This window comes from Mastomys coucha, unplaced genomic scaffold (genome assembly GCF_008632895.1).
Source record: "Mastomys coucha isolate ucsf_1 unplaced genomic scaffold, UCSF_Mcou_1 pScaffold21, whole genome shotgun sequence".
Lineage (NCBI taxonomy): Eukaryota > Metazoa > Chordata > Mammalia > Rodentia > Muridae > Mastomys > Mastomys coucha.
The window spans coordinates 40,823,647-40,846,545 of record NW_022196904.1 but is presented as its reverse complement, the minus strand read 5'-3'; the positions used below and the strand labels follow the sequence as shown (position 1 = coordinate 40,846,545).

At 40.9% G+C, this 22,899-nt stretch overlaps 1 protein-coding gene across 1 annotated transcript in view; it reads right to left on the bottom strand.

The window, feature by feature from the left end:
- Positions 1 to 22,899, bottom strand: part of Prmt3 (protein arginine methyltransferase 3) — an 87,745-nt gene that overhangs the window by 11,512 nt on the left and 53,334 nt on the right. Inside the window, exons 14-15 of the mRNA XM_031386779.1 lie at positions 2,877 to 2,927; positions 2,598 to 2,685 (exon numbers count right to left, since the gene is read on the bottom strand). Coding sequence (XP_031242639.1) covers positions 2,598 to 2,685; positions 2,877 to 2,927 — 139 coding nt within the window. The remainder of the gene's footprint in view (positions 1 to 2,597; positions 2,686 to 2,876; positions 2,928 to 22,899) is intronic.

Here is a 22,899-nt window from a genome sequence, read left to right as displayed (position 1 = left end):
TTATGGTTATTATCAAGTGGAAAAGACTTGGCCATTATGTCATAACTATTTTCTGCCCTACTTCTCAGTGCTTCTCTCAGGGACTCTTGCTATTACCCTGAAGATGGGGCACTTAGAATTTCCCTACACAGCAAGAAACTCAATATTTGTTAAATATTCCCCTGGATTTGACATTTATCATTCACCTACAACTATCAGTCTATCATCTCTATCAATCAAGCATCTATCTATCAGTTTATTATTTATCATCCATCTATTTATCTATCTGAGAGAGACTTTTTCAAGGCAGGGTCTCACTTAGCTCAGGCTGGCTTTGAACTTACAATGAAGCAAAGGATGACTCTAAATGCCCAAACCTCTCCCTCAGGCATTTGCCACACCCAGCTTATCTTTAGAGCACTTTCATCTACTAATCCTACAGCTTCCACTAAGACATCTCTTGTCTCCATCTCCACAGTGACGAGTCTTCTCATAGAAAACAGACCTATCTCAATGTGAGTATCTGCTAATTCTGTCATTTCTGGGTCTTTATAAGTTCATCTTTTTCTGTATTTGGTGTATGAACAAACACCAGCTATCGAGGACTTCACGCAGTGTCGAGTTTTATCATTCCCTATATACGCACAGTGTTTCCTGCAGTTCAGTGCCATCTGAGTCTCATTTTAGAGCTTTGCTGGGTATATGCAGGTAACCTATATGCTTGGGATAATACATCCCATCACAAAGTCCTATTGAGTCCCTACTGAATACTGCTCTTATAGGCAGCACTCTGACCGATGGAAGCCTACGACCTCTAAGAACTACTATGGTCATGGTGAACTGCAGTGCTGCCTGCCCTGTGCACCCCTCCTATGTGCTCTCCCATAAGCTTCCTACGCAGACTAGAGTTCTTGATTCATCTGCTTGTTCTCCTTAGACTCTACCCTACTACTAAGTTCTAGCTTCTACTTATTACCACAGCAGGGGACGACAAAAGTGTTAAGTTGGCAGGCTGTAAGACAACCTTAGCATCACATTCCTGCCTCATGACAGTAGGAAGAGCCCAGAGGCAAAGGATGGGGCAGGCAGTCATCTTAGGGATCACTGAAAGAGGAGGCAAAAGTACTACGCTGCAATGAAAAGAGAGAATTTGAAGGAGCAAACTTCAAGGCTGTCTTCTACCTCCTTCAAGTCTATAATATACGACAGAGGCAGGCTCACTTTTAAAGTCCTGTGTTAAGACGGCAAGCTGGCAACAATAAGGAACACCATCAAGTTTCCATGGAAGGCCAACAAAAAACCAAACTGAATGAGGGCAGAGAAAAGGGAAGTAAGTATGGCAGCTATGTTCAAGAAGAGCTAGAGTAGCCAGCATGCAGAATGCTGAGATAGGAGGATTGCTCCGAGCTTGAGGCCAGCCAGGGCTTCAGAGTAAGACCTTGTCTCAAAAACAATAACAAATGTGTGTCAGGTATTAATGTGCGTACTTATAAACATATTAAAAACTGAGAGAAACTGAGGGTGTAAAAGACGCCTCCAATATCAGCACATGTATGTGAGGTTTAAAGGTGTGAGTAGTTACATACAAATATGTAGAAAAACAGGAGCCACAGCACACAGAGTGACAGCCACCAGCTTCTGCAGTGAAGCGTCCTGTCTTTTACTGTGAGTCTCTATATGAAGTTGCCGTAAGTAACTACCGAGTAAGTCTCATACATTAATTGCTGATGGTGGTTTAGTCACTAAGGAAATAAAATATTTTCCTCTTAGTTTCTCCAACAGCATCTTCCTATCTCTACTGGCATATGTATGTATGTAGCACATATACATATATCCAAATGAAACATCACATATACATAAATAATAAATCTTATCTTTTATCATTGTGTGACAGTTTGAGGTATATAAATATTCTTTCTTTATTTTAGAAGGTAAAAATTAGACTTAAGGGTTGACCATGTTACTCAGTGGTTGAATGCTTACTTAGCATGTGTGAAACCAAAGGTTTAATTCCTAGCACCGAAAATCAAAGCAAAACAAAAGTCAAACAAGCAATAAACCTCATATGAATTAGACTGGAAACTTTTCTAAGCATGGGTTTTCAAGCTATTTTAGTGTGTGTGTGTATCCGCTATGTATAAGTGGGTATCTGCAAAGGTCAGAAGAGAATGTTGGTGTTGGAGTGATAGGTGGTTGTGAGCCACCAGATATGGAAGCTAGAATATAAAATTGGGTCTATTTAAAGAGCAGCAAATACTATTGACAGCTGAGCTATCTTCTAGCACCTAGAATATATTTGGAATTAAATACTTTAAACACATGCAGGCAGTTAGCTCTGAGACCTCTAACCTAAACATCTGCTATGTTCTTTTATTTTATTTTTTTTTTTGGTTCTCAAGACAGGGTTTCTCTGTATAGTCCTGGCTGTCTGGAACTCACACTGTCAACGAGGCTGGCCTTGAACTAAGAAATCCACCTGCCTCTGCCTCCTAAATGCTGGGATTAAAGGCGTGCCCTACCACAGCCTGGCTGCTATGTTCTTCTAAGTAAACTGACATGTGAGTGACCAATGTTTCCCCAGAATAAAGGCAATGTTTTGGCTGTGCTTGCTTTCTTACCTGCTTTAACTGAAAAGGGCTTTTCCAGCAGAAATACTGTCTGTTTCCAGTGTGTTTTGGTGCTCTGGGGGCCAGTAGAGAACACGACCTGCATTGGTGAAGTTCAAAAGTATCTGATGAAGTATATGATTTTTAATGTCATGGTACATTAATCTACTACATCAAATACAAGCTGCAATTGCTTACAACAGCAAAATGCTTCTGACCAAACACCTTGGGGCACAAATCTAACACAGTACTCCGTATAATTAATCCTCATGAATAACTCATGATACTTACCCTGTTGTGGCAATTCTTCTCAAAAAATATATCAAAGTACCCAGCAACTGCCTGTGATGTTAAAAAAAAAAAAAAAAAGCAATGTGATTGATCATTACAGTAAATACCTGATGTAGTCATTAACTACTCAGTCTTCTAAGACTTTACAAACTAGAAACTGTTTCAGAGTAGACAATGCACAAACTTACTTGTCACTAGGTAAGTAAAATGAAGAATATAATTGCTTTTCCCCATAGAACAGTATAATAATTAACATAATAAGGCTAATCAAACAATCAATAAATGGTTTATTAGAGAAATGCTCATGCCAGACTGCTCAAGGTAAGAGGCTAGGAACAGAGGCCTGACCAGGCTGAAATGCTGGTAGACAGCAGGGCAGCCATCTTGTGCCCTCCAACTTTCTTCAGAATTTATAGATGGCTGCAGGAATAGCAAGCTGGGAAAGGCCAGAAGCACCAGTCAGAGTCCAGACCACACTGTGATCACAGAAACCTGGATCTACAGGAAGATGGCTATACTCTGGTTTGGTTTACAGTAGAAGTACTCTTTTATACCACTCATTTAATTTTTTCTCATCTAGTTCACCCAATTTTAAAACAAATTATAATAGTTTTGTGATGGATTATTAGGTATAATTTTTAAATGTTAACTATCTTTTAAAACTATAATGAGCATAAATCACAGTACTCAAAACCATGTTATGAAAATATCCATATATATATGTATATATATGAAGAAAAACATTAAAATTATCTTTAAGACTTACTGGGACAACACAAGAAAGTCTCTAGAAAAAAACCAACACATTTGGATAGATATATATTTCACCTTTGAAAAAATATTTATGTTTATTTTATATGTACGTATGATTGCATGTATATATGGGGACCATATGGTAATGGTTTACATGAAATAATTATTGACAACCATGCTGATTAAGTCAATTGAAAGTTCTCAGTCTTTTTTATTGATAGTCAGACCAAGGTGGGCTTGAACCTTTGAAAAATCTCTTGGTGCCTAAACTCGGGAATACAGCCTTTCTAAAGCAAAAACCACCCAGATACATCAAAGTTCAATGAGGGTAAAAGTAACATTCATTTCTGCACAGGATAGATATACCTTGCCAATTATTTTGGTTAATACATCTGGACCATACTCAAGGCCATGGAGACCTCAAATGTGCTGCCAAAGCAGACATGACGGTAGCGGGCAGGAGGTAGAGGGCTGAGAACTGTTTAAGCAAACACTAAATGGAGTTAGACCAGGATGGCCTTATCTCAGTCATTTCAGTAGGTGTGCCTGATGTCTGTGGTAACCAGAAGTTATAGGGGTGAGAATTCTAGAGTTATAAGGGGTTGTGAACTGCTGTATGTGACTGCTGGGAACCAAACCTGGATCCCTGGTAAGAACAGCACATGCTATTAACCACCAAGACCAATTCCACCTGTTTCTTTAAATCTTAAATGCTACTGTTCCGTTCTCCTTCATAATGGATTAAGTAGACTTAAATCTGTTTTCAAAACTGGCATTAAATTAAACTTACAAAGTGCTAAAAACAAGACATTGATTATTGAAAAAAATCACCATCAGGCCAATTTGTGTGCTCTGTTGCTTTTGCAAAGAATGTTAAATTTTATTGATTTTTGAGGGCTAATTCACACTGAGTCCAAAGCAAATCCAATATTTAACCTTCAAGTTCATTACATTTTAGACACTAAGAAGGGATGGAAATGCTGCTGATACTTCTGCCAAACAGAATCACAGAGTGGAGGTTCTCAGACACAGACTACCCTAGAGAGCCATGAGGTTACAATGAGCTTCAATAACAACCCCCGAGTCTCAAATACCTATGGTATCTTCACGAATGTAGCTAGCTACTTTCATTCAGTGTATTCCTGGACACTTGCCTTGTCCATTACTCTATTCCTGGTGCCTGGTCTACAGAGTGCAGTGAAGATTTGCTGGGGGATGACGAGCAGATACACTTGGAGTCCCCCACTTACCATGCTGATCACACTGTGCCCTATCAGGCTGCAGTCTTTTTAAGAGGATGGCTGAGGCAGAGAGAGGATTTCTAGAATTCTCACCCAGCTCCATTTTATTTAGCTCTCAAACATTTTTCGTCCCCAGTCTCTTAAACACAGCTAGCCTTAAGTAGTTAGGATAACTGACTAAATCACTGTCCTTTCTACATTAATGATCCACCAAAAGAAATGAATAAAGATTTTAAAAACTGATAAAAATTAAATGATTTATTGCCATGTTTTATTGTTATTTTTTGTTTTGTTTTTAAGGTTGGCTTATTTAGAAAGAAGGAAAATGACTAGGTACAATATTCCCCTGGGAAGGGAGAGAGGACCAAGGACTGATAACTAAAGATTAATAACAATAGAATCTTCAATAAAAACCCTTAAAAAGGAGGCTGGTGGATACATCCATGTAACTTGAGAATGGTTCACACTGCCTGTGTGACAAAGGCAGCTCTGGGGCTGGGGCCTTTCTAATTCACTCTTTCTTGGTGTCTAACACAAGACTCTGGAAAAAGCAAACTGCTGAGGAAGGTAGAGCTCTGCAGTTTGGCTACACAGGCACAGGTGATGTGGGAACCTACCACTGGCGAATGATCTCTGAAATGTGGGGCTATTCAGACTGAGACATTAACAACTGAATCTGCTAAGCCAAATAATTCAGAAATTAAATCACAGGACATCTAGGTGGTATCTACAAATGAAAAAGACTGGTGTTCAGTGTGTGGGCAGAGAAATGTTTTCCTCAGGTGACCACTGACCAGAGGAACAATCAGAACACAGCACTGGTGGCAGGCATACCCAATGTGACCACAACACACTTGTGAAAATGCTCACCAGGGACGGCAGGTGACAACTTTGGATTATTCATGTTTGCTGTATTTGCCTATATTGAAATTTCTAAGAGAAACATCAGTTATAGGAAATAGGTAAATGTGAATACTATTCTTTTTACCTGTAACATTACACAGACCTATACTTCAACTACCACCCTGCTCTCCCCAAAGGCTGGGCCAATCAATGACAGTGTCCTATGTAGAAAAAAAAAAGAACTGATCTGGAAGAGTCCCCTCTCCCCCAATTAACACCACCACAATAACATTTTTCAATGAAGAGAGAGAAGAAAGAGGGAAGAGAAAGTAGAGCTGATAAGGACTTTTCTTAAATCTGAGATACTTAAAAAAAAAATCACAAAGAAAACCATTTCTCTAACTCTGCTTTTTATAAAAGCAGATTGTCAATCACCTGGCAGGACAGTTGCAATGATGTCAGAATGCTCTTCTAAAGAGGGATCTGTCTCGAAAAACCAAAAAAAAAAAAAAGAGGGATCTGAAAGTACAAAGACACCTTAGAACTGTCCGTAACCCCAAACAGCTGTCTATGAATTTTAACTAAAAATCAAAGATGAAGCTAATCCACCTCTCCTACCATAAACACTGAAGGAAATACAGTGAGTTTGGGTAACAAAAACAAAGAAGGAAGAAGTATTTATGTTGCTTTGGTGACCAGTATTTGGAAGTCTCTTGACTTGCTCCACTTTCTGGAAACTGCATCTGTCTCTGCTTCCTCAGTCAGACTTGTCTTCTCAGTAGCAGCTGGAGACTGAGACCTCAGAGACACCAGAGGACTTAGGAAAAGATGAACAGTATCTGCAGACAGCCTCCTCTTTGGTGAGCTTTCCCAGGACTGATAAAAATACAGAACACACTGGCTGAGGAAAGCCAAAGGGGGAAGTTTCTAGGCTCCCGTTTGAAACAGGGTCTCATTATGTAGCTCAGGTTGGCCTTGAACATATGTTCCTCATGTCTCAGTCTAAGAGCTGGGACTGTATTCCACTCTTAGATATAACAAGATCTAGAATGTCCTTCATCTCCCTTCTTATTGGCTATTTAGTAATCTGTCTTTATCATATTTTATTTATTGATCTATTTTTTTTTTTTACTTTCAGTTACAGTTAATTTCAGGTCAACTGTAGTCTAATAGTAAATAAAAAAATAGTAAATAAAACATTCTAGAAGTCAGCAAATTTAAAGTAGCTTCCTATAGTATTACCACTGTCCCAGTCATTTGCTGCTGCTCTTTCATTTTGCTTTGGATGTATGTTACTTTATTGGAGCAGTGCATGCACATGCAGACAGTACATGGGGTATATTGGTTTGGTTACTGTCGTGGGTTTCAGACTCTGAGGGGATTACTAGAAATGTGGTTCTAGAGATAGAAAGAAAAGACTCAACCTGAAATGCAGTTGTGCAAGCCAGCTGAACTATGGCTAGACCTTGTATTTCTGCAGGGCCATTTGGGCAGAGTGCTGCTTTCAATCAAATGTCAGCTGCTTTGAGAACAAAACTGTTCTGTCTAGAAACTGCTTTTCAATTATAGTTCCACCATCCTGTTGCCATCACCATATCAGGATGTCTTAGATACTCAAGTGCTAATTTCCCCCCATCCCCCCCAGACAGGGTTTCTCTGTGTAGCCCTGGCTGTCCTGGAACTCTCTCTGTAGACCAGGTTGGCCTCAAACTCAGAGACTGATCCTCCAGCCTCTGCCTCCTAAGTCCTGGGATTAAAGGCATGCACCAGTACACCTGGCTCCTGGTGCTAATTTCAATGCACTATATTCTCCCCTTGGAAGTCACTCCAACACAAGAATCAATGATCACCACAAAGAACTGGAAACATGACTTTTAGGAAATAGCAGTAAATGACTGGAGCTGAGCTTCAAAAGCACACAGGGATATCAGGTGGCTCAGAAGGCAGGCACAGAGCACATTTCCCTTACATATCTTGTCAGCAGCAGCAGCACTGGGGACTGCTTGGGAGGAAGAGTCATGATAATCAAGTATCAAAGGTAGCTGACTAATCTACAAAGTCAGGGTCATAATTAAATCATGCCCCACCACCACTGTGCTATATCAGTCTAAAAAACTTGTAGCTATAAGTCTCTGAGGCTAAGAGGGAGAATGGGCAGCCACCAATAACCACCATAGTGAAAAGTGAGACTGAAATGATGACAGAAGACAGCATGAGAAGAAAGACTGGCCAGCAGTGATTTCTAGGACAGGTGACCACTCTTTAACATTACCAGAATCTTGAGTCTGACATTTGAGGCACATGAGGAAGTAAAGTAGGTGTGTGGCCTTATAGTGCAGAACACTGTTTCAGAGGGAGCTGACTTAAGCCTCTTGTGGGTGTCACAGAGCAAGAGAGTAAGGTAAAGCAGTTATAAACAGAATCATTTGAAAAAAAAAATGTTTTAAGCCACATTTTTGCTTGTTTACTTTATGTGCATAAAAGTAAACAGTTCATTTTACACTCATTCATTTGAGAAATAATGACTCAGAATTAAACAAATGACTTCTTCATGTGTGTCAGTGCGGTGGGTCTTTTTACAAAGGAACACCCATGTGCAGAAGGAAGAAGACAGTAGCCAATGAAATGAAGTCAGTCTAGACTGTATGAGGAAGAAGGAAATTAAAAATCATCATGATCACTATCACCTGCAGGGGGTAATTCATCATTTCTGTTCCTCTCTGGTATCGTGTTCCACCAGCGTGTGGTTACAGCAGATACAATTAGGCAGCTGGCCACAGACGTGGGGGATAATGTGCTTTTGATGGAGTTTATTCAAGCATAGAGAAACAGAGCTTGTAATCCATGCGGCAGGATCTCTGCAGCAAAAGCATAATTCATCTGCTGTGGAGTATTTCTTTCAAAATCTCAACACTGAATTTAAACGCCAACAGATGAAGGGTCTGAAGCAAGCAGCAGATAATGCAGGGGGGAGGTGTGAGAGCTTATATTATAATACATAAACACGCAAAAACACAAACTCGGTGACACGGCAGCTGAGCAGACACCGGAGCTGTGATGACTGGCTCAGAAACCAGCAAATGTGAGAGCTACAGCTTCCTCCCCAAGCTAACTACGCCTTAAATTATAGACTCTTTCTCCTTCAATTAATTTCTATTTTATCCCAAGAGTGGATTTGCATCTCTGTTTGCTGTCGTGGTCCCTCTAGGGGACAATGCATGCTAAGTGCTGTGCAACTCCCAAGGGGCAATACCAGACCAAGTGGTGTTTAGAAATGGACTGAACAACATGGAAGACAGCAACACACACACACACACACACACACACACACACACACACACACACACAATGCTTAACAAGACCTCTTTCTACAAAAACTCACTACAATACTGACTTATCCCCAGATAACAGCTGGAAGGCCTTTTCAGGTTTAGATTATACCCTTCTGATTTAAAATTGCTTATTAACATGATTTTAGGAACAAACTGAATCATCTCTTCAGAGTCTAGAGTTGCTTTTTGGAAAAAAACATCTGGACTCTGGTATTTCTGCTTCAGTTTCCTGAGTAGTATATACAACTAGCTCACCTAAACACAAATACCTATAATCTGTTACCTAAACACACCTTATTGTACATTCTTCTGGTCTCTAAACAAAAGCTATTGTTTTATATATTATTATTATTACCTTTAAAAATACTATTACTATTTGGTTCTTTGGAAACAGTATCTAAGACAGCACAGACTGGTCTTAAACTCGCTAACCTCCTGCCTGACCTTGCTACCTCTACCCCATAAGTTCTGGGATTATCTCATCCACGCCTAGTTTAAAGTCTCTTAATGTGTCATGTGCATGCAGAAAAATGAACTGGAGTGCACAATGCAGTGAGCTTTCAAGTCAACTACATCTGTGAAATTCATATTCAATTAAGAAACAGATAACAGCCAGGTGTGATGGTACATGCCTTTAGTCCTAGCACCTTGGAGGCAGAAGCAGGTGGGTCTCTGTAAGTTACAGCGCTGCCTGTTCCATATAGTGGATGTCAGGCCAGCTAGAGCAACAAATGAAACTGTCTCAAAAAATAAACCAAAAATGTCATCCTAGTAGAAGTTTTTGCACATGAAGGCAGCCTTAGGCATCCCTGTGCCAAAAGAAACCACTGGCCTACTTTCCAAGGGTGCAGGCTAGCTTCTCCAGCACACACATGAACAGAAATAGGACCATAAATCATTTGGTCTTTTGTGTCTGTCCACTTTTCCCTGAGTTTGAGCTGTTATAAAATGCATGTGAACACGGTTTCTCACAATGGCTTGTGCTGTACTCATTCTTTCTGTTACTCCTATGTTGACTGAAACTTTAGATGGAAAGACTTCAGATTGGGAACTGGTATAAGGAATTTTCTCAGCCTGTGCCAGTAGACCCTCTGAAAGCTGTGAGGTTTCTCAGTAACACAGCAGGTTTTTTACACTAACACTGGAGTACACTAGGTGAGCATCCCTACTGCTTCCTTTATCCTCATCACTGCCTGCAGGTTTTATCTGCACTGCACCATTTCTTCATTCTTTGATACAGAATCCCCTGTAGCTCAGGATAGCCTTGAACTATGCAGCCAAGGATAGCCAGGAACTCCTGATCCTTGGAGGTTACAGGTATGCACTATCCCTGGCTTTCTCTATCACTTCCTGGATTTATCTTAGCTTGTTACTCATTTTTCCTGCATTTTAATGATAATTTGTAGCTGTGGCTGACCTGGAACTCACTATGTGAAACAGCCTGGCCTCTAACTTAGAGAGCCACCTGCCTCTGCCTCCCAGGTGCTAGGATTAAAGACATGCACCACCATACCTAGCTGTTTTCTGTTTCTTAATTTGAAAATGAGTTTCACAACTGTAGTTTGTTGGAAAGCTCACTGCATTGTTGACCGTACCATCAACTGTGAGATACAATAACCCCTTCTTTCTTTGAGTGTTTCCAGGGCTCTTTCATCATAGGAATGGCAGCAAGGACACGTTTTTGTCCTTGTATCTCTTGAGTTATTTTCTTTTGGCATAAAGCCCAGCTCACAGATCCTTTTAACATTGCTATATGCAGATCTGCTGCTAACTTGTACTCTACGGAGCTTTAGAATGCTTGGTTCTTTTTCACATTGGGTACCTTATTTTTTAAACATGTTTCAAGCCCTTTTCTCCTGAACATGCTAAGTCTAACTGATTTAATGTCTATTTTGACAAACTAGTACCTGTTCTAGCTAGAGCTGACTTTATCCCCTCCTGTTTCACCTGGTCCATGTTGTCTTCTATGTTTTTAAATCACTGCTTTAGATTATGTTCTACACACTGTTTTTTTTTTTTTTTTAATTGCCAGTAGAAAGCATTTTAGGTGTATAAGAATACTCTTCTAGAAAGTTTTGTAAATTTATTCAGATATGCCCCAGAAACTAGCAACTCAACACTGTTGTAGAGCACTTCTGGCTGTGAAGTTGGCTGCAGTCCTGACAGTTCTCTGGTCTGCCCTGTTCTGATGTCAGTCTTTCAGGATTCCCATTGCAAAGCCTTACGAAGACAAGTACACCTTCTATTTGCTAAATAGGAGGCTACCAAAGGGGCAGCATGAAGCTGCTCGGCTGCTTCAGAGTGGCAGTGCCTGCAGGACAGAAACAGCCAAGTCTGACTTCTTTGGGTCTTCCTTTCCTCTCCCCATTCTCTATGTGACAGGGTCCCACCTACTGTAGGCTGTCCTCGGACTCTCACTGAGTAGTGGAGGATGACTCTGCACTTCTGATTCTTCTGCCTCCACCTCCTCAGTGCCAGAATTACAGCCTGGTTTATGCAGTGGGGAACCTGGCTTCCTTGTGTGCTAAGTAAGCACTCTACCAACTAAGCCACATCCCTAGTCCCCTTTGGACTTTTTTGTTATAAGTCTTGGATAGTCTAGTGAAACACTAATAAATATATAAACCCCTCCAACATATAGTATTTCAGACTCCCCTTTTCGTGCTTTCGTCAGAAAGAGGGTCTTCTGTTTACAGTCACTGTACAAGAGACAGATCCTTTGTTACATTGCTTTTCCCCACTTAAGGCTCCTTTCTACTTGCATTCCCATACTAGCTCCTCATCGGTTATTATCTCTGCCTGCAGAGACTTCTCTCACCACAATGTAGACTGTGATCCACACTGATGTCCCTATTCCCTGCACAAGCACTCACCATGCTCAGCGTGCTGTTTGTTCAGTTGTAGGGACAGCAGAGACCCCCTCCTTCTGTGCTCAGCTGTACCTTGAGCTACCTAAACTCTACCCCTGGGAAATGCTGAATAACAGTGTGCAGTTAAGATGTTATGATGTACCACAGCCTGGCATGCTCAGGGGCCATGGCAGTTTCATTTTGCCTCATTAACTATAGCCTAGCTGTCACTGATAAACAGAGGTATGCCCAGGTCCTTCCAGCATATGGGAATAAAAAAAAAAAAACAGCATTGTGTTTCATATAAGTTTATATCTTTAAACTTAAAACCAATGTGAATGCAAACTAACTCATAGAAATAATCTCTGATGTCTACACCAAAGAATCATAGTGCATAGTCACCACAGCAAATATCATGCATGCAGAATTACCAAGGTCTTACATACGGACTATTAGCATGGATGTGCTAGCCACGAGTGGCACATTTTTTAATGAGCCCATTCTCAGTTTGCATTCTAGAACACAATGCTTGTGGCATCTCCTGGAGGGACATCTTGGGGACAGGGGCTACCTTTTCCCTTGTAGAAGAAGACCCAATATAGAGTGTCAGTATTCAGCACACACGTTTGAGTGAAAACTGCCCTGAAAGAATGTTCTGCTTGTGCTTGCATTTATAGTCTTGCAGCTCACTGTTTCTCTAGGCCTCTATCTCCTGCTCCTTCTACACCATCAGTTTCATGTTGCTCTTCAATGTTGTCCAAACACTATTCATGCGAGAGCCCACGTTCCATGTCTAGCTTCTCACATGGAAGAAAATATGATCAGTGGTAGGGAATATTTTGTTTCCAACACCATAACTTACCACGCAGAGGTTGAGCTTAGAACCAAAGCAAGCCAAGTATCATGGCACCGGCCTGTAGTTCCTGTCCAGGAGGCTGAGGCAAGGGGATTGCAGGAGGCCAGTCTGCAGGGCAGCCTAGACTACACAGCCAGCTTGGAATGAGTGCCACCATTATATCCAACACCCAAAGCATTACAAGAAGAAAGTGGATACGGACTGTTGCAGGTCTTCAAACAGAACCACTAAAACTCCTGGGGGTAGATGATCAAGTTCCAAAGATATTCAGACAGATGATAGGTGCAGGATTTACTTTCTTTCCCCTCCCTCCCCACCCCATCTCCTTTGAGAGTGGTCTTACTATGTAGAGCCGGCGGGCCTTGAATCCACAGAGACCCACTGGCCTCTGCCTCCCTACCATTCTGACTTAGGGATCTTCTTCACATGCCTTTGCCTATGAAGACAAGTCTCTTGTTGTACTTAAGGGCAAATTATTTTTGATTATTTAAATCCAGATTGAATAAATGACACATATGAGGCCACAAGGCCTAAATCCCTATAAGCATGTGTTAAAAATGAAATAATCATCAAAAATTCTTTCTTGGAAAACATGGTATTAGTTGCATGAGATGGCACAGAATCATAACCTCAGCACTCAGAGGGTTGAGGCATGAGAATCCTGAGTTGGAAATTTAGTCTTCTTAGTGAATTGTGGCTAGCATGGGCAACACAGTGAAAGCCTGTCTAAAGACCAGCAAATACAGCCCAGCAAGAAAGTGTAAGGGAACAACTGGATCACAAATTAAGCATTGTCCACATGCCAGGCACAGCAGAACATGTCTGCATGTGTTATATGAAATAGTGCCTTGGGAAGCATTTAGTGGTATCACTTCCACTTATGAAATGAAAAGCTCAGAGAAAATAGGTAAAAGCTTAAGGACTGCTCAGAACCACAGCGTTGCTATAGCTCCTCTGTGAGAACAGAAAGATGGTCTGACTCACTTCTGTAAACATTAAAAACTACAGTGATTTATCTGGTTTCTGCAACAGAAACTTAGTTTTCAATTCTTGATTCATCCTTCCATGCTGTTGATGACAGATGCTATTGTCAATACCCACATTCATGTGAGATGTCTGAAAACATCAGGCATGCTATAGCATTGACAGATTTGAGGGCCAATATTCACAATGGTTTCTATCGAGAAGATCTGAATGGGTAAGATTATTTTCCCATAGGTTCATCACTCTAGGAATAGGAGCCTCTGTCAGAGAGGAAAACACCTGACCAAACTCACTTACCATCACAATCCAGCACTGCCCACAGGTGGCCTAGGGGATGGGGCAGGACAGTGCCTTTTGACATATTAAGATGGAGCCTGCTACTATTGACTGTTAACAAATAATCCACCCTTAACACTGTTTGAGCCTGTGTGACTACTCTGACACTACTGAGTCCCGGTTGGACCTTGTCCCACCTACAGTCAAAGTAGCAGCTTACAACACACAGGCTGTTTCAGAGCAAATGATGGTGTGATTCCTCTAGCAGTACAGTTCTTCAGTCTGCAAAAGTGACCTTCAGAAGAACTCTACCTCGATTCCATAGGCAAGTTGCTGTCAGCTCCAGAGCTAGCATTCTCTCTGATGATGTGTAAACAATGAGTTAAGTGCTCTGGGTTACTCCCCATCATTCTAGTCAAAGACAACACGTGGCAGAGCTAGCATGATGTAGGAAAGACACCTGACCTTTGAAAAATTAATATTTGTTCATCACAGAGTTTCCAGGAGAAAACATTAAAGCAGAGATGAACTCAGTGGCTTGAACAGTGGAACTACAGATGAAGTGAGGGACTTTAACAATGTACCTTGCTGGGGGCTGGAGTGTCAGAGTCAAGCACCACTCTCCTGGCTCCTTGTCAAGACTACAAGTAAGTACAGTTTAGTAAGATGCTATGATACAAAAGCATATGAGGGATAAGAAATGGAAAAATGGCCATTGGCCGGGCTTGCTTAGGGCAAAGACATCATCTACACTTTTGCTGTTCCTGGGGACTCTGCTTACTTGATCGTTCCGCTGTTGCATTATATCTGCGCACAATACTGCCTAAATAGACTTGCCAATAAGAAACTTTCAGCCAGCTGTGGTGGCACACACTGGTGTCCCTCAACAGAGGAATGGATACAGAAAATGTGGTACATTTACACAATAGAGTACTGCTCAGCTATTAAAAACAATAAATTTATGAAATTCTTAGGCAAATGTAGCTTCACCCGAGGAAGCCGTCTGTGACTTTCTGTCCTCTGGCTCTGTGGCTTTATGCTGCCTTTCCTTCATCCCCATTACTGATGTCATCCTCTTGGTTTCATCTCAAGTTACTTTCTGGGTGTGTTCAGTTTCCCACCACCTCCTTTTAAACTGCCCATGTCAATCATGCTATTCTAATGGGCCAGCCTATCCACCAGCTGCCTGCATCCACTCTGGTCCCTTGAGCTCCATATTCCAGTAAAGTTCTTTTCCAAGTGCCACTCTGACCACATCTCTTGGCTGAAAGAGCATCTTAATTACTTCTCTCTTCAGTAAGAGGAAAGCACAATGCAGCAGACGGATCTAGAAGGTTCTCCACCTCTGTAAACACAATGGTCTACATGTTCAAGCCAAGCTAGAATTCTTTCCTAAAAATTAACACATATTTCCTTGCCTGCTGAGTCCTCTGGGACATGCCTAGCTGCACAGAGTGGCCTGCTATCCTCTGCACACCTCCATTATCCCGCCACCTCTCCACTACCCATCACCTTCATCAGAGCTGCTGAGCAGGAAGCATACAGGCTAGAGTCCCATCCACACCCATCTTCCCTGCCCACTGAGTCCTCTGGGGCACCCCCCAGCTTCCCTGAATGACCTGCTATCCCAATGGACCCCCATTCTCCTGCCACCTCTCAGCTCACCCTCATCAAACCTGCTGATCTGAAACCATACAGTCCAAGGATACCCATTAGAGACCGGCCACACCAGAAGCATCTAGATTAGACCTACTCCCAATACTACAGCAGGAACATCCAGGGACTAATAAATCTAGCCATATGGCTACGGCCCTCAAAAGAACGCAATCAAAAAAAATGAGCACATAGCTACCCTACTACAGCAAGCTCAAGATATCCTAACACGACTAAAGCACAAGAAAATGGCCTTAAATCCAATCTTAGAAAGACAGAAGCCTTTAATGAGGAAATGAATAAATCCCGTAAAGAAGTACAAGAAAATACAATCACACAGGTAGAGGCCATTAAAGAGAAAACAAATCCCTCAGAGAAATACGGAAAAATACAATTAAACAGGTGAAGGAAATAAATAAAACTGCTCAAGACCTGAAATAGAATAAAGAAAACACAAACTAAGGAAATTCTGGGGATGGAAAACCTAGGGAAGAGAACAGGAACAACAGATGCAAGCACCACCAATAGAATACAGAAGAGAATCTCAGGTGTAGAAGATACAATAAGAGACATTGACATAGTCAAAGAAAAGGTTAAATCTGAAAAATCCCTCTCAGGAAATATCCAGGAAATCTGGGATATGGTAAGACAACTAAAGGAGATCAAGGGGATACAAGTTGGAAAGGAAGAAGTCAAAATATCCCTTTTTGCAGATGATATGATAGTATATATAAGCAACCCCCCAAATTTTACCAGAAAACTCCTACAGCTGATAAACACCTTCAGCAAAGTGGCTGAATAAAAAAATTAACTTAAAAAAAAAAATCAGTAGCCCTCCTTTAATCAAATGATAAATAGGCAGAGAAGGAAATTAGGGAAACAGCATGCTTTACAATAGCCACAAATAATATAAAGTATCTTCATGTAACTCTAACCAAACAAGTGAAAGATCTATAGGACAAGAACTTCAAACTGCTGAAGAAAGAAACCGAGGAAGATATCAGAAGATGGAAAAACCTCAAATTGCTCATGGATCTGTGAGATTAATATAGTGAAAATGATCATCTTACTAAAAGCAATTACAGATTTAGTGCAATTCCCATAATTAGGGAAATGCAAATCAAAACGACTCTGAGATTCCACCTGAATGGAATCTCAGAGCTGCTAGAATGGCTAGGATCAAAAAGTCAAGTGATAGCACATACTGTCAAGGATATGGAACAAGGGGAACACTCTCCTACTGCTAGTAGGAGTACAAACTTTTACAACCACTTTGGAAATCAATTTGGTGGTTTTCCAGAAAACTGGAAAAGTTCTCCCTTAAGACCCAGCTATACCGCTCCTGGGCATATACCCAAAAGATACCCCACTATAACACAGAGACACTTGTTTACCTATGTTCATAGCAGCTTCATTCCAAATAGGCAAAAACTAGAAACAACCAAATGTTCTTCAACTGAAGAATGGATAAAGAAAATGTAGCTAAATCCAAAAACTTCATGAATTTTCAGGCAGATGGATGGAACTTGAGAATATCATCCTGAGTGAGGTAACCCTGTCCCAAAAGGACATGCATGGTATGTACTCACTTATAAGTGAATATTTTAGCCATAAAACTCATGGGGAAGGAGAGAGTCAACTTTTACAGTTGTTCTCTGATGTCTTATGAAAGTAATAAACATCATAAAACAAGTAAAAATGCAAATAGTGTTCTCCCTGCCTTTGTTTTGTCAACCATGCTTCTCAGAATGCTGCCCAGCACAGCACAATGAGACACATGAGGACACTCTGCTATATAAATGTACAAATAAAAATTCCATTATAGAACCTTCTGGCAACTAGCACCCAACATCAACTAGTACTTGGCAAGTTACTTCTATACACACACATTTCCATTTTTGTGCTAAACTATTTTGAAGCAAGTGCCTCACAACATGCCTCTCTAAACAGGACATATTAGGTAATGACAGTGCCATTACCACATTCTACCAAATTCTTAGTAATTCTTTATTGTTATCTAATACTCACGGTGTAAATTCAATATGTGATTCTTCCAGTAATGGCTGTGAACACAGAACTACCTGTTCAGCTCACTACATACCTAATGCCTCCAGCTCTTAGCACAGGTCAGTGCCTCAGAACGATGCTTAGGGACAGATGATGGGAAAACAGGAGGAGCAGAGACGAGCATCAGACTCCAGTCTAAATGGATGGCATGGTCATCCTGACAAGGAGACCTAACTGCAGCAGAGGAGTCCATGAGAACCACTCTCCCCACAACATAAACATTCGTTAAGGCAGCCTATAACAACATCTGCCAGCTGTCTCTCTGAAATCTGTGACACAAGTTTAAGACAAATCTGACCATTTCTAAGCAGCACAGATGTGTTTTAATAATTAGTTTGTTTCACTGATTAGCTTTGCAAGGTCAAAATTAGGTCAACCTATACCATGGAGAGTGCCAAGTGCTGATTTATTACCAGGGAATACATTCGGAATTAGCTGGTTACCACCATCAGATTTGTCAAAAGCCTTAAAAAAAGATTTGAAGGACAATTGCAAAGAAATGGGCTCCTTCCTTAGGCCATTAGAAAAATGTAAAGCTAATTAAAAAAATAAAACAAAATAAAGTACTCTTGAGTATGGAATCACTGAGGTTTGATTGTAAACATTTTAAAGTTCATTCTCATAGCAGTGTTATTTGCTTTGAGAGGCTGAACAGCTTGAAGGCTTGTCTTGACTCAGTACCAAGGTCAAAACTTGTACTCTTAAAATAGCTGCCAGCTACTTAATAGGCACATCATGGAGAACTACATTAGGCGGTAACATGATTTTTAGCTCCTGCTTATCCTGCTTCATGTACTCTGATTTTTTTTAACCTTTAAATTAAAACCCTAGATATGGGATGGACTTTTGGCAGATACTTTCTGATTAGGCCTCAGGAGTTAGGCCTTCAATTCTGCCTAGCCACACCGACCAATCAGTTTTCATTAAGATCACAGCAGAGGAGAACTCAGTGCAACACTTCCTCCAGGCAGCCTTCCCTACCTACTGGGCCCTAACCTCTGAGGCTACAACACTGAGAACCCCTCAGCACTGCTACCAAGAAAAGGAAAAGAACAAGTCGTTTATGGGAAGCAGAGGATGATGCCAGTAATAATGACCTTGAACTTTAACTCTGGATCTTAGAGTAAGAAACTAGAATGTTTTTGTTTGGACATTTCATAAGCACTAAGCATGTTTTAAAAAGGCAAACTCTTCAGAAAATGAATTTACATATGAATGGCATATTAGATATGTCTGAAATAACTAATGGAAAAACCTAATATATAACTAATGAAAAACAAGAAGGGAACCTTGAGATGCTAAGTCTAAACTATTTCAGAGAGGTATGTTTCTATATCACAAAGAAACAGACCAGCATCGGCTTCTGAGCTAAGGACTAATGCTGGGGACCTATACTTCTGTCTCTTGGGAAATCTGGAAAAGCCTAAAGACAGAGTCTGTGTTCTCTGTAAACAAGTCCTCACTGTCACTGGCAGGCACAAGATATAATTGTGTGGTTCCTACCAGTACTCAGACCCCAGGGCTCAAACCATATGTCACTACAATTCACTGCCACAAGGAAAGACCTTCACCATTCTGTTCTCCATAAGCTCTTCCAAGATAGATGTTAATAACAGACCTTTGTTTAGGTCTTTTAGCCTATTTATAAGTAACAGGTTTATTAACTAGTTCAGTGAAAACTTTTCCAGAACAGAGGGCTGCTGGGTGTGGTCACACACTCCTGTACTCTGTACTTGAGAGGTCAAAGTCAGCCTGGACTCTTAGTAAGAAGACCCTGACTCAAGAAAAAGAGTGAGAGAGCAAGAGAAACAGGGAAGTCAAGGAGCTCAGCCTTCAGGGAGCACTTTGAAGCTCACCCCTTGCCCTGCCTACCAACTCTTCAACAGTCCAATCCTGATGGGGACTTTTCTCTGGATGTAACCTTATCCTAGTCCTGCACACGCTGCCTCTGTGTGCCTTCCACAGGTCCTGTCAGACTGTCAGGGCGGCAAACTGTCAACTTGGCCTTATTCTACTATATAGTAACTATAATAATTTTTTCACTTAAAATTTTTTATTTATGTATGTGTGTGTGTTTGTGTTTGCACATATGTGAGTATATACACATATTTGCACATATGTGAGTATATATATATATATATATATTTGCATATATGTGAGTTTATACACATATGTGTACATATGTGAGTATGTCAGGTGTGAATGGGTGCCCAAAGATGCCAGGAGGTGTTGGATCGCTTGGTGCTGGAGTTACAGAGAGTTGTGAGCTGCCATATAAGTGCCGGGAACAGAACTCAGGTCCTCTGCAAGAGTACTAAGTACTCTGAACCACTGAGCTCCTTTTCTAGTTCATTAATAATTGTTAATAAGTATGAAATAGAATTGGGAAACTCATAATTAGAAGAAAAGCAAAAGAAACATAGTTAGGGCTGGCTTAGAGAGGCAGTACATATAGAACTTAAAAATGATTGTAAACATGGTGAGAGAAGGACTGAAGAGATGTTAGGAGCAGCATCACCAGTGAAGAACACTTAACTGCTATTCTAGAGGCCCTGAGTTCAAGTCCCAACAACCACATGGTGGCTTACAACCATCTGTAATGGGACCTGATGCCCTCTTCTGGTGTGCATGAAGGCAGAACATTCATTCATATATATCCTGATTAAAGAGAAAAAAATTAAAACTAGTGCTTTAAAGAAAAATTCGTCTTGTTTGAGGCAGATCTCATACCAGAATAGGCAAGGCTCAAGCTTGCTGTAATACTCCTGCCTCAGACTCCTAAGTGCTGAGATTAGAGGCACATGCACCATGCCCAGCTGAGATGTTCTCCTATACTGGTGAGGGGTTTACAGAAACTGCATTGTAAACTCCCTTGTTACAGTAAGAAAGCCCACAGGTACACAATGACATTAAAGGCAAACTCAAAGACACAGATGAGCCTGGGGAGATGCTCAACAGGAATCAGCACTTAATGTACAAGCAGAGGCCCTAGCATCATGAAGAAACCTGAGCACAGCTGTGTGTCTTTTACAGTAGCAATGGGAGGTAGAGGAGGTGGATCTATCTTGGCCTCACCATAGCTTAGAAGTTGAGTTTCTCCTTTAATGAGAGACTTTGTCTCAAGGTAGCATGAATGCAAGTGAGAAAGCCACTCAATGTCCTCCCCTGGAGCATGCACACACACACACACACACACACACACACACACACACACACACACACCATATAATAAAGAATAAAAACAAACAGCAAAAAACTAGAATTCACACGATGAAGCTACTTGTTTTAGTTTTATACTCAACAAACTTTAGTAAATTAAAATTGCTTAGAAATGTTCATTCTGTGTGAGTATATGGGCAAGAGAGGGGGTTGTACAAAGCAAAGGTGTCCGCTCATGGAACGTTCTAACCATCCTGAGCCGTATCAGGCCGCACCACACATGCTGTGGAAATTAAATCCAAGGGGTATTTTTGTTATTTTGAAAAATCCAATTTACTCTAGTTTTTTAATTAGACCACAAATTTAAAATCTCATTAGGAAACAAATGGTTGTGCATATATTTAAACACACTTAACTTCTTAGAAACTGTCTATCTTGTTGCTTAGTTTCAGAATGAGAAATCCATAGACAAACTCCTGCTCTCACTCCCTAGGTCACTGGCTCTGACTGTCACCACTACTGCCCAAATAGAAGTGGAACAATTCTAATCAGATACCCATACTCTGAAATATGTCTGCACTGGATTATGCTTCATGAGCACAGGGGCTGCCTCAGCAACTGTTTATACAATAGCTCCAGACTATAGAGGGGTAACGTAGACACAAAAGGTGAGCCAGGCTGTAAATGACAAAGCTCACTAGGAGCATTAGGTAGAAATATCCTACTCATGTCAGGCTCCTGATCATGTGAGTGTGTCATGAAGGAACAGGTGTGTTGGAAATCCAGATGCTTAACCAAATACTGCGGTCCTCTCCAAGAGACAGGACTTAAAAACTCAAAGATCTATTTTTTTTAAAAGGACTTTCTTATTATTATATGAGTGCAGGTCAGGGGGGAATTTGAGAAATCAATCTTACCTTTCACTTTTATGAGTCCTAAGAATTGAGCCCTTTACCAGTGAAGCCATGACTTCAGCCTAGGATTTCCTTTGTATTTGCTGCAAAGGAGAGATGCATGGCCTACTTCCTCAGCTAAATCTAGCTCTGTCTTGGTTTGACTGCACAAAGATTCTCTGTTCAACAGCTGCTAGACTACTGGTTCACCATGTCTAGAGTGCAATGCATTTCACCTGTTTCAGATGCGTTTGTAGTATGGCTTCCTGTGGGCCTGCACTGTCTTATTTGTTAAGGCTTCCTCATGTTCTTTTGGTGAGTTGGACAATCCTGCTGAGGAACAAGGCTTTTTAAGGGTCAGGGAAAAGGTAGAGCATTTTGTGCATATAAACCTGACAGCAGTTTCTATTCCTCATCAGTACAATGCAGCATCCTAGACCAAGTCAACCTAAATGATCATGACAACTGAGTATCAGAATGTTCCATGCACATGTGCTCAAGGACTGCCACCCTCCTAAGATGATCAGAAATTCTGTGATGAGACATTCTCATAGGCATTAACACTCAATACTACATAGGAATACCTGCCTCTCGGGTGAAACTTCTCACAATTCCATGATGGCTTGGGCTTACATGGCCTGGATTCCTCTACACAAGTATGTTGTCCCTACAGAGATAGAACTAGGCTACACAGTGAGACTCTGCCTTGATAAACAAATAGACCTACATCCCAGATCAAATGTGTATTTGGATCCACCTATCATTTTATGTCTAAATTAGGTATGGGGACCTACTGGGAGGCATACAGTAAGAACTTTTGTTTTTGAAGATAAAATAGAAAGTTCTAAATTGAGTATGATAGATAATATCCAAAAATGGAAAGAAAAATAAAACACCAAGATTGCCCATGTCTGTCTACTAAGTAAACTAACTGTAGGAGGCACGGCTGTCTAGCTTCGGCCATCCTTCACCTCCCGAGGGCTGAGATTTCAGGCACTCATCACCATACCCAGCTGCAGTGACTTTTCTGAATTCTACTCATCTATTAAGCAGATCTGTCCGGTGATAGCAAAGGCAAAGACAGACTGTCAATGGCAATAGCTGTTTTCATTTATCA